Source organism: Cheilinus undulatus, linkage group 22 (assembly GCF_018320785.1).
Source record: "Cheilinus undulatus linkage group 22, ASM1832078v1, whole genome shotgun sequence".
Classification (NCBI taxonomy): domain Eukaryota; kingdom Metazoa; phylum Chordata; class Actinopteri; order Labriformes; family Labridae; genus Cheilinus; species Cheilinus undulatus.
The window spans coordinates 9,657,678-9,683,496 of record NC_054886.1 but is presented as its reverse complement, the minus strand read 5'-3'; the positions used below and the strand labels follow the sequence as shown (position 1 = coordinate 9,683,496).

At 39.6% G+C, this 25,819-nt stretch overlaps 3 protein-coding genes across 5 annotated transcripts; 2 read left to right on the top strand and 1 right to left on the bottom strand.

Moving 5' to 3' along the window:
• Nucleotides 1-6,992: 6,992 nt before the first annotated feature.
• On the top strand, nt 6,993-8,402 carry LOC121504985 (E3 ubiquitin-protein ligase TRIM39-like). The gene has a single exon (XM_041780097.1). It carries the CDS (start codon nt 6,993-6,995, stop codon nt 8,400-8,402), a length of 1,410 nt encoding a protein of 469 aa, XP_041636031.1.
• Nucleotides 8,403-15,516: 7,114 nt separating this feature from the next.
• Nucleotides 15,517-17,777, top strand: LOC121504709 (zinc-binding protein A33-like). Its single transcript, XM_041779730.1, has one exon. It carries the CDS (start codon nt 15,674-15,676, stop codon nt 17,081-17,083), a length of 1,410 nt encoding a protein of 469 aa, XP_041635664.1. The 5' UTR covers nt 15,517-15,673; the 3' UTR covers nt 17,084-17,777.
• An 86-nt stretch (nt 17,778-17,863) lies between these two features.
• On the bottom strand, nt 17,864-25,661 carry LOC121504192 (THAP domain-containing protein 3-like). 3 transcript variants are annotated; one of them, XM_041778863.1, is made up of 6 exons: nt 25,546-25,661; nt 23,298-23,490; nt 22,933-23,163; nt 22,576-22,701; nt 20,391-20,585; nt 17,864-20,297 (listed from the first exon to the last, which is right to left on the bottom strand). In XM_041778863.1, the coding sequence occupies exons 1-6, from the start codon at nt 25,623-25,625 to the stop codon at nt 20,103-20,105; spliced, it is 1,020 nt and encodes a 339-aa protein (XP_041634797.1). In that variant the 5' UTR covers nt 25,626-25,661; the 3' UTR covers nt 17,864-20,102. The 3 variants fall into 3 exon arrangements, with proteins under 3 accessions (XP_041634797.1, XP_041634796.1, XP_041634798.1); XM_041778862.1 differs by lacking the exon at nt 25,546-25,661 and adding an exon at nt 24,712-24,836; XM_041778864.1 differs by lacking the exon at nt 25,546-25,661 and adding an exon at nt 23,609-23,697.
• Between the last annotated feature and the right edge of the window lie 158 nt (nt 25,662-25,819).

Genomic DNA, 25,819 nt, shown 5'->3' with positions numbered 1-25,819 from the left:
CAAGACATCCAGTAGCTTCTTACAAACAGGAGACGTCTCCTTCATTTAAGGCCACAAAAACCTGTGCAGAACTTACAGCTACATTGCACCATCTACAACAGAAGACATGATTTCAATATAGCCCAAGCAAACATGCAACTACTTTGTTACTGTTTGGTATTATTTCTAGTATACAGTAATTGTTACTGTTATATTGATATTATAAGTACTTTGATTATTTCCTCATCATTACTACCAATACTGTTATTGTAGCTGTTATAATCTTTATTTAAATCCTGTATGCACTAAAGTTTAGTGTTTTCCTTGTGTAGAAAATGCAATTTCTGAAGAGTGCAGCACACTGAGTACACTCATGAATTAACAGCTAATACTGAAAAAGCATCGGCACAGCTTCTCTAAAAGCTGAATTATGTGATATATAAAACAAATAAAATTAAAAGGGTTGGGTTTTAACTTCTGTGTCTGAAAAAGGTTGAATATTCTTTGTAATTATGCAATTTTATTATGATATAGTTGGTTCCACTAAACTGTCAATGCTGTGTATATAATGTTTAATGATCTTATTATTATCAAAGATGTTAAAATAGTTTGGAAAACGACTTTACTGCTAATGCTGCATTGTTACAACCATGGTCATAATGTGTTTTGTTATTGTATATTGTATCTTGTGTTTGCTTCAAATTCGCTGTGTTTGGAGCGTGTGCTATCTGTCTAATCAGGTGTGCTATCGCCTGCTGCTGATTGGCTGCTCTGGGGTTAGTTTAAACGTCTCCCCCTTTTTTATTTGTTATCTTTGATTCACCCTGAGGTATTTTAAGTCATTTGTAAACGTAAACTTATTTAAGTTTATGTAAATAAATTGTACTATTGTTTAAATCTTAATAGCCCTGTGGCTAATTGAGAAATTAGTGATTTGGGTCATTTTCATGTTGTTTTCTGGCTATCCCTTGATGGGGCGTAACATGAATTGGGGGCTCATCCAGGATTTGAACCCGAGACCTCTCACAAAAAAATGTTGTATGCATTGTAAATTCTGTACCATTAAAATCAATGTATTAAGCCCTGAAAGACTGTTAACTTGACCAGCTTTGAACCGTTGATGTGAAAAAATATAAAAGCCATGAAAATGTTAATTCATACTGAAAATGGACATATTTGGAAGGTTTTATAAAATTTCAAGAATAAAATCACTCATTCTATACTTGGTTAAATAGCAGTTATTCACTCATTCATTTCCTGTTAACTAGCAGATAATCACTCATTCTTTCCTATAAGCCAGTAGTTGTTCACTCATTATATATATATATATATATATATATATATATATATATATATATATATATAAATATATATGTATATATTTGTTATACACAGGGCTTGACTTTAACTTTTTTGCTGACAAGCCACAGTAGCTAGTGGTTTTGCAAACTTACTAGCCACTTGGTATTTCCACTAGCCACAATTTTGGTGTTTGAAAACTATGAGCTATATGCCAAATTTGGTACAAAGGGTATGATTTGACACATGCTTTACCTTCCCTCATCAATATGATCAACATCAGCTCTCCTTTTAATAAAGCACTTCTCCCTACACAGCACACTACAGAGATATGTGTCATACCTCACTGTTAGAGACAGTCATCTAAGAGTCAAGACTCTTAGATTTTTTTTTCTTCAATGGATATTAAGTTTATGCTATTAATATAATACTGTTAATTGGCTGTTTAGTAGAAACAACTACAGCAGATTACAAGAATATCTCTCATTTTTACTCTCCAAATTTCCACCAGAGAATGTGAAGTGTCAAACTTCTCCTGTCCTCTGCTCTATTTTCCTTTAAACAGTATGGTGAAAATGTCTTTATATGCATGTCTAAAATTAATCAAAATATCTGTTTAAATAATAGATGACTTATATTTCGTGCATGAAGATCGCATTTGGACAACTGTAATGTCTGATGTCTAATATTAGAAGCAAAAAAATCACTGTGTAGTTGAATTCTCTTTGACTCCTAAATGATCGGTTACAGACTTTTATCCTTCTGTCTCTGTTTCTCACTGCCTCAGTGAACTGATTCAATGTTTCAGAGTTTCTCTCATCTTTTATATCTGTTTGTTATCGATATATGGCAAATCATAATACAAACGTATCAAAGGGCTTAATAATGTTTCGATGGTGCATGCATTTGCAGAGGTTTTAATGTTTAGACTGCCCTCAACAAAGAAAGAATATAAATGGAGTACTAATCGAACAATATTCAGACACACTGCCAGCCCTGGCTCGCACCAGAGACAGGGACACACAGTGGGAGCACACACACAAATGGCACAGACGCGCTGATCCTCCATGGACAGAGAGAAGCTTTAAAGCAGAAGGAGAAAGTTCAGGTCTGAGCTTATGCTCTAAAATTCTGAAACATTTTCCCTAAACAGATAGAAACCTTCAGTCTACGTTACCAGCACGTTAGCGTGTGTATGTGTGTGTGTCAGTAAATGTGTGTGTGTCGCGTTTGTGTGTGTCATACAGCATCAAAGCTCAACGTACGAATGGATTAAGAGACCAGCCACTTTCCAGTTATTTTGGAGGGAAATTTGAGCCTCTATGTGCCGAGCGGCCGCTCTGTAACAAGCCTAACTCATAACGGCTAACAGACAAGCACGGTCAGAGTGAAGCATAAGTTGTGACACTGATAAATTCCACCCGCCATTGTGGCTAGTTAGAGTCACGCTGCTACCCGCCATGGCCGAAATCCACCCGCATTTGGCTAGTTGGCGGGTGTAAATGTCAAGCCCTGTTCATACATCTACAGTGCAATTACACCACATGCCATTAAAATGAAAAAGAAAATACTTTACAAATCTTTCAAAAATTCGTTTGAAACTAAAAAATCATATTGTTATCTATTTGGCAAATAAACAGAAAAACTTAAAATCAGTTTTCACACATAACCAAAAAACTTCATATTTTGTTTGGCGTCCTGTGGCCTTGACAACAGCTTGCATCCTTGCTGCCATTGTTTGTTTTTTTTTAACTTTTTGAATCTACTAAATCCCAAATTTGTTCAATAGGATTCAAATCAAGTCTTTGATCTGGCCAGTCCCTCAGTCCCAGTTCTCTAGATTCCTTTTTCTTGGTCAAATAGTCTTTGTTGTCACAGATTTGAAGTCTGCTTGGGGTCATTGTCTTTTTGGTATATGAACTCACCACCAGTAAGATTCAGTCCAGAAGGGATCCCATGGTGAACAAAAATGCTGGGGTGGATGGTCTTGTTCATGAAACTGTCAATTTTCGCCATTTTGCCCATGCTGTTTCCACAAAGCTGCAACGTGCCATCAGGTCCCTGCATTACAAAAGTGAGAGCTGTGTCCACATCCTCAGCCTAAAGTCGGACTTCATCCCGGTGTGTGTTGGCCTCTGCCAGGGCTGCCCCCTGTCTCTGATGCTGATTGTGATCTTCATGCACAGGATCTCAAGAAGTGGGGGGAGGAGGGTTTCCAGTTTGGGGGCTCAGAGTCTCATCGCTGCTGTTTGCGGATGATGTGGTTCTGTTGGCTTCCCCAGCTGGGGATCTCCAGCAGGCTTTGAAGCGTTTTATGGCTGAGTGCGGAAAGTCTGGCATGAGAATAAGCACCTACAAGTACGAGGCCATGGTCCTCTGCTGAAAAACGGTGGTCTGCTCCCTCCGCATGGGGAGTGAGTCTTTGCCCCAAGTGAAGGAGTTCAAGTATCTCGAGGTCTTGTTCACGAGTGAGGGTAGAATGGACCGTAAGATTGACAGGCGGATTGGGGTAGCATCAGCAGTTTTGCAGGTGCTGTACCATACCGTTGTGGTGAAGAGGGAGCTGAGCCGAGAAACAAAGCTCTCGATTTACTGGTCAATCTATGTCACAACCCTCACCCATGCTCATGAACTCTGGGTCATGACTGAAAGAATGAGATCTCAGGTACAAGCAGTCGAAATGAAATTCCTTGGGAGGGTGGCTGGGCTCAGCCTCAGGGATAAGGTGAGGAGCTCAGACATCCTGAAGGATCTTGAAGTAGAGCCTTGAAGGAGCCAGCTGAGGGGGTTCGGGCATCTGATCAGGATGACTCCTGGTCACCTCCCTGTGGAGGTCTTCCGGGCATGTTCAACTGGAAAGAGACCCCTAGGCAGACCCAGAACTCGCTGGAGGGATTATATTTCCCATCTGGTCTGTGAGGGCCTTGGAATCCCTCAGGAGGAACTGGAAAATGTTGTGGGGGAGAGGAACGTCTGGGTTGACCTGTTTCGCCTGCTGCCACGACGACCCAACCCTGGATAAGTGGAAGAAGACGGATGGCTGTTTCCACAAATAGAACCCAAAACCATAATACAGTGCCTTGAGCCAAGTCTTGGTGTGCCGTAGTAATTTGTACAATCATACATAAATTGTGCAACTACACAGTAACTTAACTTCAGTCAAGACCACTTGCACTTATTGCTGTTATCAATATGTGGCTGTTCTAGGAAAGAGGAGCTGGGGTGGAGGACGGTTGTAAAAAGTGGCTTGAAGAGGGTGCAGCAAAGCACAGCCAGGTTAGAGCAATTTAAATATGGCAGCATGAGTGCAATTAGCCAATCGCAATCCAGACAAAGATTCGTACAATGATCTCTACCAAACAGAACATGCCCCGCTCATTGAAGAACAGCAGCACACAGAAATGCAGACCGACTCAGACCACAGCCAGGAGTCATAGCAGAGCCGCCTGCCATCCGTGGTTAGTGTGCCTCGAACCCACCACCTCAACTCAAGGTTCCTGAACGTAATCCCTCCAACTACCGTCAGGTCTCAAGCCTCATCTCCACCATCAGCACGACACCGAACTCGAAGACGCCACAGCCGACTCCTCGCTCACAATTCTCCATCAATCACTCAGAGTAAAAAGCATCCCATTCCACCACAACGATAAAAAAAATCAACATTTTTCTAGCTCTACTCTTCATCCATAAACACCAAAGCAACAATAATCGAGCCTCCCGCCCTTCCCGCTTCCTGGTCAGAGCCAACCACCGCAAGAGTTGTCAAGCGCGACGTCACGGAGCCACTCCCACAGCCAACTCCTTCATCAGCTCCCTCTGCTGGTGATCAGGTCGTATTAACCCCTGTGCCTGCTCCCTCTGTGTCTGACTTTCTCAATCTATCACAGCTTTCTCTACATCGCTGTGTTTGCAGGCTTCACAAAATCCCTGTGCGCACACATCCTTCCATCCCATCATCCCTTCCTCTTTTCTTCTTCCAGCCATTAACAGCAGTGTGGCCTCCGTCCATCTCCCTGCCATAGCCAACCCCTCAGCAGCTTAAGGAGCTCCAGCAATAAATTAACCAAGGTGGCTATCCTAAACCTTCTCCATTTCCTACAGATCTATCCTATCAAAATCTTTTACGTCCGACCTTTTCATAAAAGCTGCAGCCATCGCCTCTTTCTGTAACAGAGTTGTCATTGACAACGCACGCAAAACAGAAATGCGAATGTGGTAACCAAAATCTCTAAATTGATCAGAACATGAAAACACAATGTTTCAACCTGTAGATTCCTGTCTGAAACAGCTACTGCATCATTTTGTTTGTAGGCTTCTCACCTAAAAACTATTCATTTTGCTAGATATTTAATACCTGACAGACAGACAGACAGCCCTCCTTTAAAAGTGAAAGGTACACTAAAACGAAGATCATGTCACCATCAGTTGGTTGGTGTGTGTTTGGACAGGGAATAATAATAATAATGATGATGATAATAATAATAAGAAGAAGAAGAACAGGAAGAAAAAATCATTAATATAAAGGAATTCTGTGTTTTGTTGCTTGGCTATAGAAGCTCAAGTCATTCACATTTTAATCATGTCTGCAGCATAATGCCATTTCCATTTCCAGTATTTCTGCTTTTTTTCCAGTAAAATTAACAAAGTAAGTAGGAGAGGTATGCAGATTCACTAAGCCTTATTGTTGCAACTAATCATGGGCCTATTTGCAGTTAAGAGGGTAGGTTTGTTTGCCTATTTATGTAAAGAACAGTCTTTTTCAGTTTAAGGGTAATATTATGTTTATTTTGAAGGACTTTTATTTTAATTAACCCAAAATAATTCAAAGAATTTATTATCTTGTGCAAAAAAATAACAAATTATTAGTGCATTTTTTCTCTCTTACTCCACCATGTCCCTCTCCCTAGTAGCTACAGTCAGTTTTCCCCAAATATTTACTAGAGACTAGTAGCATAGAAAACATGCACATGGTGTCATGGCTTATTTTGTCTTTCCTTATGCTCATGATAAACCCAGAGACTACTAAAGAAGACACTGTCTTTGTGTGATCAGAAATCTGTTGAGTATCCATCAACTAAATGTGAGGGTATTGGTTATTAAGTCAGAGGCGGTCTAATATATTTCACTTTAAACATTTTTTTGAATAGATTAAGAGACATGCCCTTTTCTCACTTGAGCCCCTACCCCCCAAAATCTCTGTGCACATCCCTGTTTTTCCTTTATTACCTATGATGATGCTATTTTTTCTTACCTAATTTAAAAGTGTTGCTAAAACATTCATTGCTGAATGTGACATTAAAGACAGCTCTCATATAACAATCCATCAGTCCACCTATCTATATATCTGTCAGTCTGTCTCTGTATTGTGCCAGTTCACGACGTCAGAGGCAGTTCAGAAATAGCTGTTAAGTAATGAAAGAGAATGTGGCATAGCAACATACCTTTGACTGTTTTTTTTACGATTTATCACCGGGAAATTTACAAGAAATTTTCCAGAAACCCTCCCTCCTGTTGTTCATCAAGATATGAACTAGGAAGCTCAGATTAATACTGGAGTAACACCCTGAGTACGAACACTTTTACAGAGACAGATGACAGGATACAACGACAACAACTTCTACTGATACGGAAAAACATTCAAACTATAACCGGAAGATCAGAGGGAATAAAGTGACCCGGACTAAAAGAGTGAGGACTCAAAGAAGGACTCAGAAATGACTGCTGTGTTTCCCCATGCTGAAGATGATTATTTCTGTTCAGTATGCAGCAAGGTCTTCAACAATCCTGTTCTGCTGTCCTGCAGCCACAGCTTCTGTAAAGACTGTCTGGAGCTCTGGTGGGTGGATAAACCTTTACGCCCATGTCCTCTGTGTCGAGCACCTTCAACAGGTGAGCCACACCGTAACCTGGCATTAAAGAACCTGTGTGACTCCTTCTTAAAGCATCTTTCTCTGGAGGATAAGACCTCTGAAACAGAGACAGTCTGCAGTCTGCATTCAGAGAAGTTGAGGCTCTTCTGTCTGGATCATCAGCAGCCAGTGTGTGTAGTCTGTCGGGATTCCAGGGCTCATACCAACCACAGATTCAGACCCATCAATGAGGCTGCAGACGACTACAAGGAGGAGCTCAGGAAACACCTGAAGCTTTTACAGGATAGAATAGAGCACTTCAATAAAGTCAAAGTGGAGTGGGATCAAACGGCAGCATATATAAAGACCCAGGCTCTAGACACAGAGAAACAAATCAAGGAGATGTTTAAGAAACTTCACAAGTTTTTAGAAGAGGAGGAAAAGGCCAGAGTGGCTGCTGTGAGGAGGGAGGAGGAGGAGAAGAGTTCAGAAATGAAGATAAAGATTCACGTTTTGACCAGAGAAATAGCAAGTCTTTCAAAGACCATCAAAGCCACAGAAAAGGAGCTGAAATCAGGAAGTGTCACCTTCTTTAACAACTACAAGGCTGCAGTGGAAAGGGCCAAGCAGCGCCCCCTGGTGGAGGATCCACAGTTGGGGCCAGGAGCTCTGATCGATGTAGCCAAACACCTGGGCAACCTGAGCTTCAACGTCTGGAACAAGATGAAGGAGATGGTGACGTATTCTACAGTTGTTCTGGATCCAAGCACTGCAGGATTACATCTATTTGTGTCTGAAGATCTGAAAAGTCTGAGATTTACACAGAGGGATTACCCGCCATTGAAAAACCCAGAAAGAGTTGAGGGGTACCCAATGGTGCTCGGGTCTGAGGGGTTTAACTCAGGGACTCACAGCTGGGATGTCGAGGTCAGGAGTGATGCAGACTGGGCTGTTGGTGTGATAGCAGAGTCTGTGTCTAGGAAGGGAGACATCCAGAGTGGATTTTGGGAGGTTCAGTTTTTTGATGGTAAATACAGAGCGTACGCTCCACCAATGACAGATACAATCCTTTCTGTGGACCAGCAGCTGCAGAAGATCAGAGTGAAGCTGGGCTGGAGCAGAGGGAAACTGTCTTTCTATGATCTGGATATGAATACACACCTTCACACTTTCTATCAGATCTTCAATAAGCGCCTGTTCCCGTTTGTCAGCACAATAAACAAAAATTCACTGAGCATAGTCCCAAAGAAATTCAAGGTGCAGATAGAGATATAGATCAGTGTGTTGAGGCCTCTAGAAATCTAAAGTCTTAGTAATGACCTTGTCGTGTTAAAGGGGTCTTATGTACAAAATGGAAGAAGATTGCAATGTTAGAGGGCCAGAGTTGTGGTTGGCTCTGTTATAGCGTTCTTGTAAATATACTTGCCTGTACAAAAGATGTGTAACTGGAAGACACCACTAGAGAGCACACCAGGAAGCTCAGACTGTATACATCTACCAGATGTGTGAGATGTAAACTACAAACATGGAAACACTCAAACAGGTATAGCATTAATTCTGAGATCAGAATGAACTCAAGATTCACATCAATAATCAATAGTGACATTGGCTCAGACTGATGATTGGTGGTCCGAACACATGCTTTGTACTGGAGGTAACATTCCCAGTGTCACGGTTTAATTAGTGACTGTGTTAACTGATGGCTTTTATCTGACTGTGTTAAAAGCTGTTGTTTGACAAAATACATAAGGGGTCAAGAATGTGTCTTTGCTTAATTTTTATATTATAAAGTCAAAATATCATAATACATTTTTAAAGGAAAACTAAACAAATATAAACAGCAAGAATTAACCAGAAGCAGTGTATGTTCCCTTACCACAAGGTGGTGCTGTGTATATTTTAAAAACTAGTATTGCCAATGCATTCGGATGGGTGCATTCAAACACTTGAAATCTTGTTTAGATATGATGAAATTCAGCTGAGTTACGACTGTTCAAATATTAAGGTAAGTGAAAATGTTGACTTTGATGTTTGCCATTCCATAAAAGTCCCGCTTTCCAAACTCAGATTTTGTACAGTGCTGCACCAACATCTTCATGACTTCCTGAAACTAATTTGACCTGAATACCCTAAATCATTTTAGAACAGTAGTTTTTAGCATAAAATATGGTATTTCTTGTCACCACTAGAGGGCACTGTGATCTGTACAAAATATTACCATGTGAATGTGTACAGGCCTCGTCCCTCATTATACACAGGAAGTCAGAGTCAGATTGGACTATGCATGGCTGAGTTATTAAAAACTTCCTGTTCCTGTTCCGGTGTTTTGTACATTATATCTCTTCTAGCTGTATACCAAAATTTACTTTGATTAGATGAACGCCCTCAGATGAGTTAATCCTCAAAGACCTGGACCCGAAAATGGCTGAAGAAAAAAAAAATCAAATTTATCCAAAATAGTAGGTTTCCTGTTGGAGATAGGCAAGGAACCCTAGAGGCTTTTTTGTAGATCTCCCCAAGTCGCATCAGCACACAAAATTTCAAAGAGCTGGGACAAAGTCAAAGGAGGGGGCTTTAGTTTTGAAAATTACAAGGGGGCACTACTGAGGCAAATCCCAACATCCTAGTCCCAAAAAAAAAAATCAAACTTTTCACCCAACCTGATGCACATGACAAAACTCAGGACTGACAAAAGACAAATAAAGACCCAAATGTCTCTTTGTTCAATTTTTTTGGAATGTCAGTATCATCAAATATGTAATTCGAACCTAAACTCCACTAAAACTAAACCAACACAAACAGCCATGGACACACTTGATTGAAAGTCACCACTTCTTTTCACGGTCACTCTTTGAACCCAAACATTGTTTTTTTTACAGGTTTAAACATCGATTTCTAAAACAAATCTATCAGTCCCAGTCTGACAATCTCTCTGTGCAGAGATACACATCATAAAGGTGCACAAGTGGTGACTTTGTTTAGCAGTTGTCTTTAAAACGTTCAGCTGTTGTCTCTGCTGCTGTGCTGAGTTAAAAAATATTGTAGAAAGTCAAGGGCTAAACTTATAATACTGTGTCTGAGAGAATTGTAGAAGTAATCACTGAATATATATTTGGGAAAGTTGAGCTAAGCTGCTTTTGCTGTGTCTGAAAATGTTAAATTAACTTCATAATGAAGAATGAGATGGGTTATATTGTGAAAAAGGTTGTACTAAACAGTCAATGCTGTGGTTTTAGTTTAACGATCTTATTAATGTTTAAAGATGTTAAAATATTGTGAAAAATGCTGCTATATTGAAACTGTTTACTGCTTGTGTTGCATGCTAAAATAGTTGAATACACTGTAAATTAGCAGGATCCTCAGCCTTCACACCTGGCTCCAGTCTACCTGTCCATCCTATGGTGTTTTTTTTATGTTGGGCACTACCACCTCTTTTGGAATCATCTCTCATTTTACAGAAATGACAGTATCCATCCGGTGTGTTTAACGGACAGTATATTTTATTCATCAGTAAGACTATTTGAACTCTGATGCACAGTTAAGGCTCAGTTTTCTGCTGTTTCATGAAGTTTTTATCATAAATGTGTTTGAAAATCTATTGAATATGAAACCCTTCTATTGCAGACCTCTGTGTTTTGGTATTTTTTCTTGTTGGCTGATAAACTTGACTCACAAAACAGACGCAAACACATGATTATAAAATAAACACTCAGAGTCTGCAGGAACATTTTTTTAGTTATCAATGAAAAGGATGTTAGTCATTATCAGTAAGGTACATATAAAAACTGGCAGAGTTACAAAGTTGTACATTTTCAATATAAAGTTATCAAATTTGAGATGGATGGATGCTTGTTAAATTTTAACTATTTACTGCTTTATTTGCTCTGTGACTGTTGAGTGGTCATCAGAGTAACTGTGACTGTTGAGTGGTCGTCAGAGTAACTGTGACCGTTGAGTAGTTGTCAGAGTGACTCTGTGACTGTTAGGTGGTCTTCAGAGTAACTGTGACTGTTGAGTGGTCGTCAGAGTAACTGTGATTGTTGAGTGGTCGTCAGAGTGACTCTGTGACTGTTAAGTGGTCTTCAGAGTAACTGTGACTGTTGAGTGGTCGTCAGAGTAACTGTGATTGTTGAGTGGTCGTCAGAGTAACTGTGACTGTTGAGTGGTCGTCAGAGTAACTCTCTGATTGTTGAGTGGTCGTCAGAGTGACTCTGTGATTGTTGAGTGGTCTTCAGAGTAACTGTGACTGTTGAGTAGTTGTCAGAGTGACTCTGTGACTGTTGAGTGGTCTTCGGAGTAACTGTGAATGTTGAGTAGTTGTCAGAGTGACTCTTTGACTGTTGAGTGTTCATCAGAGTAACTGTGACTGTTGAGTGGTCATCAGAGTGACTGTGATTGTTGAGTGGTCGTCAGAGTAACTCTGTGACTGTTGAGTGGTCGTCAGAGTGACTTTGTGACTGTTGAGTGGTCGTCAGAGTAACTGTGACTGTTGAGTAGTTGTCAGAGTGACTCTGTGACTGTTGAGTGGTCATCAGAGTGACTGTGATTGTTGAGCGGTCGTCAGAGTGACTCTGTGACTGTTAAGTGGTCGTCAGAGTGACTCTGTGACTGTTGAGTGGTCGTCAGAGTAACTGTGACTGTTGAGTAATTGTCAGAGTGATTCTGTGACTGTTGAGTGGTCTTTAGAGTGACTCTGTGACTGTTGAGTGGTTGTCAGAGTGACTCTTTAACTGTTGAGTGGTTGTCGGAGAAATTGTGACTGTTGAGTGGTCATCAGAGTGACTCTGTAACCGTTGAGTGGTTGTCAGAGTTGATGCTGTGGCTGTTGAGTGGTTGTCAGAGTTGATGCTGTGGCTGTTGAGTGGTCATCAGAGTGACTCTGTGACTGTTGAGTGGTTGTCAGAGTGAATCTGTGGCTGTTGAGTGGTTGTCAGAGTTGATGCTGTGGCTGTTGAGTGGTCATCAGAGTGACTCTGTGACTGTTGAGTGGTTGTCAGAGTGACTCTGTGGCTGTTGAGTGGTTGTCAGAGTGACTCTGTTATTGTTGAGTAGTCATCAGAGGGACTCTGTGTCTGTTGAGTGGTTGTCAGAGTGGCTCTGTGTCTGTTGAGTAGTTGTCAGAGTGGCTCTGTGACTGTTGAGTAGTTGTCAGAGTGGCTCTGTGGCTGTTGAGTTGTTGTCAGAGTGGCTCTGTGACTGTTGAGTGGTTGTCAGAGTGGCTCTGTGACTGTTGAGTGGTTGTCAGAGTCATCAACTTGGAGTTGACTTTGTGGTATCTCCAGGAAGGCTAACCTTATTGTTTCAGCATACCAAGACATTTTTAACAATGCTATGCTTTCTATTCCAACATGACTTTGACTCAGTGAGCAAAGCAATGAAGTCTGACCTCATAAATGCTCTACAGAATGAATGAACACAAATGCCCAAAGAAACGCTCCAAAATCTTGTGGAATGATTTCCAAAAAGAATGGAGGCTGTTATAGCTGCAAACAGGGTGGGACTCTGTATTAAAGTACATGGATTTGAATACAACACATTACAGTGCCTGGATATAATCAGCTTGTTGTTTCTTGGCTAACTAGCAGTTAGTTGTTTACCATGCCCATTTTTTCTCTTACTCTGAAGTTTTTCCAGGATATTTAAGATGTTTCACTTTTTCTCTGCATAAAAACATTTTGAACTTTTTCTGAAATTGACACAGGATGTATGAATCCTATAAAAGGATGACTATTTTTTCAATCAGAGTCAGTGCAGCCATCTATAAGGAGAATTTGAAGTATTACGCTGATTTCCTTTTCCAGCAGGACCTGAAAACTGCCTACATCGATGCCAAAACTACCAGTAACTGGTCTGCTGGCTGTGGGATTAGTTTCACTGGCTTGAGCTGAAGCATGTAGAGAATCTGTACAGTATTGTCAAGAGGAAGATAAGAGCCGACAATACAGACGAGCTCAAGGCTGCTATCAAGCCAGCCTGGGCTGTATAACACCCCAGCAGAACACAGCAAGTCCTGCAGAAGGAAAACCTAACAAATACTAAAGCATAAGAAAAAATTCTTTTCAGAAGGTGGACATTTTTGTCATATAAATCCTTGCTTTGATTAGTCTTATGTATGTTGTAATATTTTAAGATTAGTGATTAACATGAGTTGTAAGTCATAATCACTGAGCTTAATTTTCTGCAGTGCTGTTCTGTGTATGGTCTGCCTCCTCTATATCCTTACCAACAATTTAGCTGTGTGTTTGCAGGGCTGAACCGAGCTTAGCACCCTTAATGTTGGAATCTGTGCTAAATAATCAGTCAGTGTTAAAGGCCTCTGTGCTGGCAGGGGGCCCGTATAGAAACTGGGTTAGGAGGGTACATGGATGTAAGCAGGATCATGTGTCAGAGCTATAACTGTATACAGCAGAGGCATTTAATCCCTGCATGACTGCAACACATGCCAGTATAACAGAGCCATAGCATGCGCACCTTCATAAGCCTCTAGATGTTTCTATGAACTCTGTGTAATGTGCAGCATCAACAGATCAGCATGTAAACATCAGGTAAATGGTTTAAATTTCTCAGTGTAAACAACATGTTTAGATATCAAAAAGGTGAAAATACGAGAACGACCTGACCAAAAAATGCCATGAATGCATGAAAATTAAAAGCATTTCCAAAATGATATCATTGATTCTGGTATAAATGTTGATTTATTAATTACAAGTTTAGTTGGCTATAATTGTTTCTGTATACCTCTCTTATAGATCATTATTACATCCATTGTAAGAAACTTGGAAATATTCTGTTAGCTTCATGAAGAAGTACCTGTACTGGCTTTAACTGTGTTGTGTGGATTAATTCAAGCATCCCTTTTTTACATTTTACAACCCAAGCTCCAAAAAAGTTGGTACACTGTGTAATTGTGTGTACAAACAGAATGCAATGATTTGCAACTCTCATAAGCCCATATTTTATACATAATAAAATATTTTATTGGATTCAATGCAAAACACACTTACACCAGGACCAGGACATCATTCCTTGTATTTTTTGCAATATAAATGGTTAAATGGATAAAAATTCAAGTGGTGATGCTGTAAAAAAATGTTCTTTTCATAGTCTAGCAAAAAATAAAAATTTACACATTAATATTTTATTCTACTTTCATTGACCTAACTTGTTTCACCTACAACATATCTAATTATTGATATCAAATATTAATTAATTTTTAAGGATTTTAACCCTATAAATGCCAGTTTTTTGTTATGATGCCACCCTGTTTTGAGATTTTTAAAAAATCTGAAAAAATGAATTATTTCCAATATAATACATTCAGAGTAAATTTTGTGTTGTATTTTTACAGCCTAGGATATGTCACTGATAAGCAGCAACACTGATTTTAATGCTTTTTTTTTTTTTTTGCATGTTTAGCATGTTTTTCTCCATATGCCAAATATGGTCAAAATGGCGCCATCTGGTGGAGAGAAGTAGAAATGATCAGTTCCAAGGCAAAAGTCCAGACAGACTCCCAGATATAATAAAATGCATGTATTCTGCTTTAATATTCAAAACGTTGACTGCATGGTTGTGTGTGTCCCCAGAAAGGCTATTACACACACTATTACACTATTAGCCCCCCCACAAACTGGTTAGCCAAGTAACAAATGATGTATCATTTTTTACAAATATATATGCATTTTAATGTGTTTGTAAGCATAATTTCCTTGTTTATGAGCAACATTTTTACTATGGTTAAACTGAATTTACTTGCATTATTTTGCAGTATTGGACTATACCATTTGGACATTTTAAGGGCGGAAGCCCCCCAGTATTTAATTTTCTCTATTTGATACAAATCTTAATCTGTTGACCGATTCATTTTGTTGCTTTTGATTCAATAATGACAGTAGTTACTAAAAAAATAGATAAAAATGAACTTTTCATTGCAGGCTCCTCAAGGGCCCCTCCAAAATGTTGTGCCCAGGGGCCTCTGCATTCTTAATCCAGGTCTGCTGGAACCTGTCGTTGTGTCTTTGACAGTCTGTGAGCTGAGCTCATGCAGCAAGTTTTGGATCAAACCAACTAAAGGGAGGGGGGGTGTCTTATGTTTAAGGTATAATTATGGTACAAGATGGAGAATACGCCTAAACTGAGCTATTACTTATCATTACTACGTGGTACACAGGATGACATAATCTAATAATAATATGATCTGGAGGGAAAAAATAATGCCTTAAGAATCTGGGGGAGTGGACTGACACTTCTGCTTTCCATTTCCTTGTTTTTATGACTGTGTGAAGAAACTCAAACTCAGTGGATCGCGCAGCACTTCTGAGCATTTACACGAAATGTTCTGGAACTCCCCCATTGTGATTACCAATTTTTGAAACAGGAAGCTCAGCTTATTGCTGGAATTACCCACCCATAATAGACACATTTACCGAGACAGTTGACAGGATACACAGATGACTTCTAATACAGAAAAACAAAAGGACTATAACTGGTGAATTATCAGGAATAAAAGCACTTGGATTTGTGAGGACTCAAAGAAGGACTCAGAAATGGCTGCTGTGTTTCCCCGTGCTGAAGATGACTACTTATGTTCAATATGCAGCAAGGTCTTCAACAATCCTGTTCTGCTGTCCTGCAGCCACAGCTTCTGTAAAGACTGTCTGGAGCTCTGGTGGGTGGATAAACCTTTACGCCCATGTCCTCTGTGTCGAGCACCTTCAACAGGTGAGCCACACCGTAACCTGGCATTAAAGAACCTGTGTGACTCCTTCTTAAAGCAGCTTTCTCTGGAAGAGAAGACCTCTGAAACAGAGACCGTCTGTAGTCTGCATTCAGAGAAGTTGAAGCTCTTCTGTCTGGATCATCTTCAGCCTGTGTGTGTAGTCTGTCGGGATTCCAAAGCTCACACCAACCACAGATTCAGACCCATCGATGAGGCTGCAGGCGACTACAAGGAGGAGCTCAGGAAACACCTGAAGCCCTTACAGGATAGAATAGAGCACTTCAATAAAGTCAAAGTGGAGTGGGATCAAACAGCAGCATATATAAAGACCCAGGCTCTAGACACAGAGAAACAAATCAAGGAGATGTTTAAGAAACTTCACAAGTTTTTAGAAGAGGAAGAGAAGGCCAGGGTCATCGCTTTAAGGATGGAGGGGGAGGACAAGATTTTGAGGATGTCAAGAAAGATTGCAGCTTTAAGCAAAGAGTTAGCACATCTTTCAGAGACGATCAAAGCCACAGAAAAGGAACTGAAATCTGGAAGTGTCACATTCATGCTCAACTACAAGACTGCAGTGGAAAGAGTCAAGCAGCGCCCCCTGGTGGAGGAGCCACAGCTGGGGCCAGGAGCTCTGATGGTTGTGGCCAGACACCTGGGCAACCTGAGCTTCAACGTCTGGAACAAGATGAAGGAGATGGTGACGTATTTTCCCGTAGTTCTGGATCCAAACACTGCAGGACCATACCTGTCTGTGTCTGAAGATCTGGAAAGCCTGAGATATGAGGGAGAGGAGATTGTAAAACCGCAGAACCCAGAAAGATTCAAGGAGTACCCAACTGTTCTTGGATTAAGGGGGTTTAAATCAGGGACTCATAGCTGGGATGTTAAGGTCAGAAGTGATGCAAACTGGGCTATTGGTGTGATAGCAGAGTCTGTGTCGAGGAAGGGAGACATCCAGAGTGGATACTGGGAGGTGTGGTTTCATGATGGTAAATACAGAGCGTACGCTCCACCAAAGATAGATAACATTCTCTCTTTGAATCGACCGCTGCAGAAGATCAGAGTCAAGCTGGACTGGAGCAAAGGGAAACTGTCTTTCTATGATTCAGATACCAACACACTCCTCTACACCTTCAGTCAGACCTTCACTGAGCGTCTGTTACCTTTTGTTAACACAGTGAATAAAAATCCACTGAGCATAGTCCCAAAGAAAGTCACCGTAGAGATAGAGGAGTAGATTGTTGAGTTGAAGCCTCTAAGAAATCATGTATGTAGACGGGGTTGTTTGTCCATAATGTGTATGATAATTCAATCACAACGACAGAAGATTGCTGCTTGCTAAATGATGATTATGCTGCTTTATTAAATAGTTAAATGTATGGTTCATGTACAGTGTCATTGGAATGAATGCATAATGCATAAAAGATTGAAAAAGTGCCAAACTTTGACAGGTTGATGTGAAAAAACCTGACAGATATGAAATGAAAATTCATGCTGAAAATGCCTGACATGTTGGGAATGTTTTAAAGGTGGAATTGAGTTTCTGGGGCACGGGTGGCCTGGGTTCAAGTCTGGCCTGTAGCTCATCTCTGTATCTAACTCTGTCCATAAATTAAGGCATTGTAGAGCCTAAAAATATATATTAAAAACTAAAAGGGTTGAACAGAGTTTCTTAGTGAACTTATAAAGGAGTTACAATGGTTTTAACAAAGATGAAAGTGAAGCTCTATTTCTACGCCACTGTATTAATAAATAACTTTTCTTTTTGAGCTTGCTTGCACCATGTCAATAAGAAGAGATGTTGACAGATGAAAATTATTTTAAGTTGTTAACTGTGTCTTAAAATTCACCAATTTAAAGCTGTAAAGGATGTTTGATCTACTTTATAAACCAAATCTACTCGGCTTTCTAACTACAATAAAAAAAATGAAATCTGCCTTTTAACTAATTTGTCTGCTGTTTTGAAGAAACAAGAACAATTTTTAAAAAAACATTTAATGTCACACAGGAAGAAAAAACATGGAACATAAAAAATATATATATTTACACATATATTCACACACACACACCTATACACATTTTTCATTAGAAACTATGACAGCATATTAGGAAACTCAAAAACATAGAGTATCTGTAAATGTCCAGGAAAAAAGTTGAAATGAATGACACAAATAAAAAAACAGCTTTTCTCTTGAAAATGATCAAGTAGGTGCCACAATAGCAGTAAACAATTAAATTAAGATTTTGAATGTGTAGAGGGGTAGTTCTTGATCATATTTGTGAAATCTGAAGCCAGTTGGATGTTTAATAAGAAAGTTACACCAACTTCCTGTCAAACGGCAAGATATTGAAGTGATGCTGATGAGTAATATTAAGGCCCCAATTTCAAAATTTGGGCTTTACAGGTTCAGTCCAATAACAGGGATGACCAGGGAGCACTTTCGAGAGATGTTTTCGGGCATGTTAACTGTGATACTGCTGTTTTGTCATAAAATTTTCAAGAACACAGAAAAGTTGTATAATTTAACTAAAAAAACCTGGAAGCAGTGGTTGGATAAAAATGTAAAGATTAATTTAGATAAAGTTCCAACTTATTAAAATACAAAATTCATAGCTTTTTTTTTATCAAAATGTGAGGAGTGCTACAGCCAACCATGACATCAACATTAAAATGTGGAGACGAGCAGACCTTGATCGTGCATGTGAAATTTGATGCCAGTCAGCTGTTTAATACAAGAGTTACACCAACTTCCTGTCAAATGGCGAGATACTGAGGTGACACTAAGCAAAAAAAAATTGAGGCCTTTCTTTCAAAACTTGGGATTTATAGGTTCAGGGCAATAACGGCAATGAGCAAAAGATCCAACGCTGTGATTTTCTTTGGCCAGCAGGGAGAGATTTTCAAGAGATGTTTTCAAGTGGGCATATACATTGAGATACTGTTGTTTCGTAATAACATTTTGAAGAATGTAGACAAAAATCAGAAAATTACAAGAATCCAAATTTAGAACAGTGGTTGGATAAAAATTCAAAGTTTAAGTTCTGATGAATTTCTGACTTGTTAAAACAAAAATAATTCTAGCTTTTCTCTTAAAAAATCAACAAGTAGGTGGTGCTACAACCAACTATGACAGAAACATTTAAATCTGTGAGGAAGACAGTGATCATGTGTGAACCAGTCAGATGTTTAATATAAGAGTTATGCCAACTTCCTGTCTAATGGTGAGATACTGAAATGATGCTGAGTACAAATATTGAGGCCTTTATTTCAAAATTTGGGCTTTATCGGTTTAGTACAATAGCAGGGGAAAAAAGAACCCAGTGCTGTAACTTCCTGTGACCAGTAGAAGGCGCATTCAAGAGTTGTTTTCATGTGGGCATGTTGATTGAGATACTGCTGTTTGGTCATAAAATTTTGAAGAACACAGACAAAAGTCGGAAGATTACAAGAACCCAAACCGAAAACAGTGGTTAATTAAAAAAATCCGTTTTAGTTCAGATGAATTTCTGACTTGTTAAAATAAAACATTTCTAGCTTTTTTCTTGAAAATCAACATGTAGGTGGTGTCACAGCATTCAGGAAGTTAACATTTAAATGTCCAGAGAAGCAGATGTTTAATATGAGAGTTACACCAACTTCCTGTTTTATGGTGAGACATTGAAATGGAGTTAAGGAGAAATATTGAGGCTTTTATCTAAAGATTGGGGCTTTATAAGTTCAGTACAATAAGAGAAATAAACAAAAGACCCAGTGCTGTGACTGACTGTGGCCAGTAGGGGGCGCTATCAAGCTATGTCTTCAGGTGGACATGTTAATGTGATATGGCTGCAGTGGTTGGATAAAAATTCAAAGTTTTAATCCAGATGAATTACTGACTTCATAAAATTTTATGATGGAAAATTTTAAGAAATTGGGGTTGCAATTTATAGATAAAGGAGACAGTAGTGGGTCCTGACTCATGACCAGTTGAGAACCACTGGTCTAGAGGTAAGGTGGCACCCCATGTTCACGGCCGGCTCGGTCAAGTCTGGCTTGTAGCTCCTTTCCTGCACGTCATTCTTCATTCTCATATCCCTGTTTTAGACTCTATCCAATGTCTTCTCTCTAAATAAAAGGCATAAAAGCCCAAAATAAACCTTAACAAAGGTGAGAAGGACATAAACTTTTTATCAGTCAAACTTAAGCAGAGCTGGTTCCAGTGTTAAAAGGAAGGAGCAGGTCAGTCCAAACAACCACAGCAGACGTCTAGCTTTCGTCACGCTTGTGTTGTAGCTCCACTGCCACCAGGTCTCAGTTTTTTTAAATCGTCCAGCAGGTTTGTCACTATTTTCCTGAGCCTCCTCTCTCGATCCCTGACATTTCTTAACTCTCGAGTCAATTCTTCCACCTTCTGATGAGCCTCTACCAACTTTTTCTTCATATTATCTGGGTCCAGAGTATACAGATGGTCCTGAAAAACAAAATATTACAAATTAAATGGAACATTTTTATTCTGTAAATTCCTTGCAGACATCAGCTTAGAATCCGGCAAAAGTTTTAATACCAATGCTACTGGTTCACTCGATGGTGTTGGCTCCTTCGGGCCCTCTGGTTGCTTCACGTTAACTGGAAGTTTCACAGGTGCTGTTTTCACCGGACATGATGCTAATTCTTTTCTTACTTTTGTAGACGCTGTCTGTGCCGGCTGTTTTCTAATTGTTTTTCTCGCTGTCCTTTGGGGCGTGGAGGTACTGGATACCTGGAGATACAGAAAATAATCAAAGCCATTAGAGACAAGAGCTATCAATGCATTTTTATGCTCCAGTGCAGATGTGCTGGCAACATAGGTCTTACATTTTCTATTTGGGTTACCTGTCAGTTTCTCTGTTTACTATTTTCTTGAATATTTGTCACACTTACACATTTCAGATCATCAAACTAATCTGAATATTAGACAACGACATCCTGAGTTGATACAAAACGTAGTTTTTAAATGTTAATTTAATTGATTAAGGGGGGAAAAGGCCATTCAAACCTACCGGGCCCTATGTGGAAAAATATGAAAAGCAACACATGCTGTGATCTAAAGAAATTCAAGAACAGATGAGAAACAAAGGCGATGACATCTATCAGTATGGAAAAGGTTACAAAGACATTTCTAAGGCTTTGGGACTCTAGCAAACCACACTGAGAATCATTACCCACAAATGGTGAAAACTTTTAACAGTGGTGAACCTTCCCAGGGGTGGCCAGCCTACCGAAATTACTCCAAGTGTGCATCCACAACTCACCCAAGAGGTCCCAAAAGAACCCAAAACAACATCTAAAGACCTGCAGGCCTCACTTGACTCAGTTAAGGTCTTCATGATTCAACAATAAGAAAGAGACCGGGCAAAAACGCATCCATGGGAGAGTTCGATGGCCAAAACCACTGCTGCCAAAAAAAAAAAAAAAACACAAAGGCTTGTCTCACATTTTACTAAAAACATTTTGATGATTCCCAAGACTTTTGGGGAAATATTATGTGGACTGACCAGACAAAAGTTCTAGAAGGCGTGTGTCCCATTGAGTAAAACTAAGACAGCATTTCATCAAAAGAAAATCATAGCAACAGTCAAACATGGTGGTGGTAGTGGGATGGTAGTGGTCCAGGACCTGGACCACTTGCTGTAATTGATGGAACCATGAATTCTGCTCTCTACTAGAAAATCCTGAAGGAGAATGCACACTTGGGTTATGGAGCAGGATAATGACCCCAAACAAACCAGCAAGTCCACCTCTGAATGGACTACAAAACCTAAATGAAGGTTTTGGAGTGGCCTAGTCAAAGTCTGGACCTAAAATCTGGTTGAGATGCTGTGGCAGGCCATTCATGGTGGAAAACCCTCCAATGTGGCTGAATTTAAACAACTCTGCAAGGAGGAGTGGACCAAAATTCCTCCACAGTGACGGGAAAGATTGAATGACAGTTATCACAAACACTTGCTTGTAGTTGTTGCTGCCAAGGATGGAAAAAACAGTTATTAGGTTTACAGGGCAATGACTTATTCACATTGGGCAAGGTAGGTTTGGATGGCTTTTACCCTTAATAAATGAAATCCTCATTTAAAAACCGACTTTTGTATTTACTCAGATTATCTCTGTCTAATATTAAAATTAGTTTGATGATCTGAAACATTTAAGTGTGACAAATATGCAAGAAATTAAATCAGGATAGGGGGGAAACCCTTTCACAGCACTGTACAGAAATCAAGGTAGCAGCTCAGGGAATCCAGATTCGCTAAGCATCTAAAATCTTTCCAGGCTGATCTAATCCAGTTTTCCTCCAACAACTGACACCTTTTATAGAAGAAAATGAAAAAGGATTGCATCCTTTTCAGACATTCAGATACCAAGAGGTATTTCTTACTGCTTTGTATGAATGAACCTCAACACATAGTTAAATCACTTTGATATCAGATGGTTCAGACTGCATACAGAGGTGGTCTGGGATGCCTGTGTAGACACAATCCATACAGGCATGATGTAGTCTGCTTTATTCAGCCAATGAGCAAAGGGTATGGCTTTGTCCCCTTCAACACTCCTAAAAAGTCTCATTGCATTGCAAATGTTGGTCTGAACTAGCCTTTCAGAAGCCATCTTATAGACATGTTTAGACCCTGTTATAACCCCATTATCATGTCTTTTACGAATTCAGTTTTAAAACACCACTGTAACTTTAGTCCAGTATCCTGTACAAGTTTAAATACCTGTTTAACTGGCTCACTCACTGACGTTGGTTTCTTCTTGGGCTCTGGCAGCACAGTTCCAACATTGAGACTATTTGCTGCTGCTGCTGTTTGTGCTGCCCTTCTAGACCTGGATGGAGGGGACACCTGGAGACAAAGGAAATCAACAGAACCATTAGGAATAGATACTAAAAGTGGATGTTATTTGCTTTATGACTGACAGTGAGTGAAAGAAGCTTTGTTGTAACACTACACAAAGACGTTAATATATGAATAGTGTAAAACATGCTCAGGGCAACTTTAAAAATGTAGCGTTAGTAAGCCAAGCTACTATCAAAGTCTAGGTCAATCATGTGGGCACAAATAAAGTAGCCAAACCTGGACTGGTTTTCTCACTGCTGTTGGCTCTTTGGGGTCCTCTGACACCTCCATGCAAACCCCACCATCATCTTCAACAACATCCTGGTCTGGACATTCTGCAGCTGCAGTTTGTTTAGGACTTTTAGCAGTGTCTGTTTTTACTGAACGTGTTGCTGCTTCTTTTTGCACTGATTTGGCTGATTTCACTGTTTTTCTTGCCAACATTTTTGGCCTTAATGGACTTTGCACCTATGGATAAATAGAATAAAATAAACATAGTAATCATACATGTATTACCTAGAGGAAATTTAATTATTACATGCATTAATAGAAGATTTTAGGAAACGTATTGTAATTTGTATAAACTTTCCAATGGTACTAACTTTGCGAGTTTTTTCAGGAAACTTAAAAACCGACGGGATCACTCCTTCTCTTAACCGCGTCGTCTGTCCTGTCATATCGAAGTCCTCAGGCTTGAAATGACTGCTGCAGAGCACTGAGTGGTTACTTGGCTCAAAGTTGGCTCTCCTTAGTGCCGCCTTCCATGCCTCTCTTTTGTCTTTAGCTTTTGGGAACCTGCACACAACACAACAATTATGAACAAACAGGAATTTAGGATGGTAAGGAAATAAACAAAAGGCATAAATAGAAACAATTGTGAAGGCATTAAGATGAAGAGAGCCCATTTGAACACCATGTTTTCTGCAGCATCAGTTGATTCAGTCAGTATGATTTCACTGTAACCGTATGCAGCTGGTTCTAGTTCAGTGGGACAGCCCCCTCTAGTGGAACTAAGAGCCACTGCAGTGGGTTAGTAGTTGACTATAGAATAAAAAGACAAATATAAGGAGTCAAATGCACCATCGGCTCGGTAATGTATGGTTCCCACATATTAAAAATTGCACAAATACATCAAAACAACCCATACCTGAAACATTTCCAATGCATGTTTGCAATTTAGACAATACAAAACTCTTTTGGTTAGCAGTCTGAATGATCATAAAGTTTTTTTGGAATTTTGATACAATTGGCCATTAAAATAACAGTTTAATCGTTTTGAATCATCTAGTATTTAAACACAAATGTAAGTTCTGCCACCAGGGGGCTCTCAATCATAACAATGACAAAAGATGAGAGTTGCGCTGCTCAGCTTCACCCCTTAAACTACATTTAAACATCAGAATCAATATCATTATCAGCTAAAGTGTTTTTGTAAATATCAGCATATCTTCCATGAAGAAAAATACAAAATTATCCATCCCTACAGTATCAAAGTGCATTATTCTGGTAAAGAAACAGCCATTTCTTCACAGAAAAAAAACATGCTAACATATATTGCTTATTGCCAACTGGCAATTTTTTTAATCAATATTGCCCAACCCTACAAATCCACCCACTGAACAAATAATACAACTTAATGTCGAATATATTAAGACTATCACCTTAAATAAATGAGAATTTAACCTAAAAATAGCATTTTTGATGTTTGTGTTCTTTTTGTCCTCAATCTTTATTCAGTATCTTTATTCACATAATATTACACTGTTTTTTCTTCATCCCTAATACTATGTTAAACCAATGAGACCCGTCTGTAGCTCAAAAACAACTCAAATAGACATTGGAGAGCCCAGTTCTGTTGTCACCCTGTACAACTATTAGAAAAGCATTTAGCTGGAAGTGGACAGCTTAACAGCGTCACAAGTTAAACCGATACACCGGGACGGAAAGGGTTAAACCATTGTGGTTTACTAAAACAAAACGTCCGTAACCTTAAAATAGTGTAAAACGTCTTCTTGCCTGTGAAACGTGATCCCCCGTTGCTTAGTTTTGCTGTTTCTTTCATTTGCACACCCAAAAGCAGCACAAAAGTGTGGCATTTTATCTTTTCGACCGTGTTTCAAAACCCCCCACTAAGATGGCGGCGGCTATGCGCGATGATAATAAGGCTGCATTGCGTCATTTCCCTGCTAAAATAGACCGCGCCCACATTAGGGCTGTCAGCCATAGACATAATATAAGTAGACGCCTCACTACCTGTGTTTACCGGCTGCCGCTCTACGGCAACGCGTCTGCCATATTACCTTGGGCAAGACCGTTCCATAAACAAATGGATGAAGGGTTCTCTAATTAAGAAACATACACGTTTACATTTAACTGATGGTAATGAGTCGTTTGAATAAAGTGATTTACGGGTATATTTCTTGTTAATTAAATGATTCAAAATGACGGTCAGAGAGCCAAAAATGTAGATAATTCAAGTATAAACATTCTGCAACTAGAGGTGCGTCTGTGTTTCTTAGTTTTTAGAAGTTAAATGACACATAAATGGTCAAGTTACTAAACAATGCACATGTATATATCTTAGACTAATAATAATAATAATCTGTATATGGTTACATTGCTTATTTGGATACTTTCTTCTTTCTCTATGATACTTTTTACATCGAATCCTATTTTACTAACAGCGACCGACTTCTCTCCTAGAAACACAATAACCGTTCGGCAAAACGTTGTTAAAAAGCTAGCTTAACCGCGGATACTGATCCACTTAACAACAACGTTAGGGAAACTGGCTCTGAACGTGTTTTCATTCTAGCCAAATACGACGAAAAAAAAAACTGTCAAACTTACACATGAAATGTTATTCCACGCAATCTTGTCTCTTCTGTGCGTCTTTTAGTGCAGCCCCACGCAGCACAGGAGTCAGGCATCTTGCACTGGAATGCCCTTGGCAAAATGGCGGCGGCGTTGACGTACGGCCCACTGGCCAATGCGGTGTCTACGTATACTATGTCTATGCTGTCAGCGACATACTCGTGGCGGTAGATTTGAAAACACAAGAAATTCATCGATATTTTCTCGCTGTAAGATGTATTTAGGGTCGATTGTGAAATACATTTCAATC

Excerpts from the sequence above, each read along its gene's own strand:
- LOC121504985 (XM_041780097.1), top strand. The coding sequence starts at position 6,993 with ATGACTGCTGTGTTTCCCCATGCTGAAGATGATTATTTCTGTTCAGTA.
- LOC121504709 (XM_041779730.1), top strand. The coding sequence starts at position 15,674 with ATGGCTGCTGTGTTTCCCCGTGCTGAAGATGACTACTTATGTTCAATA.
- LOC121504192 (XM_041778863.1), bottom strand. The coding sequence starts at position 25,625 with ATGCCTGACTCCTGTGCTGCGTGGGGCTGCACTAAAAGACGCACAGAA. Across the intron at positions 23,491-25,545 it reads CGTGGAATAACATTTCATGT|GTTCCCAAAAGCTAAAGACA; the intron begins GTAAGTTTGACA and ends TGTTGTGTGCAG. Across the intron at positions 23,164-23,297 it reads TTCCTGAAAAAACTCGCAAA|GTGCAAAGTCCATTAAGGCC; the intron begins GTTAGTACCATT and ends ATTTATCCATAG.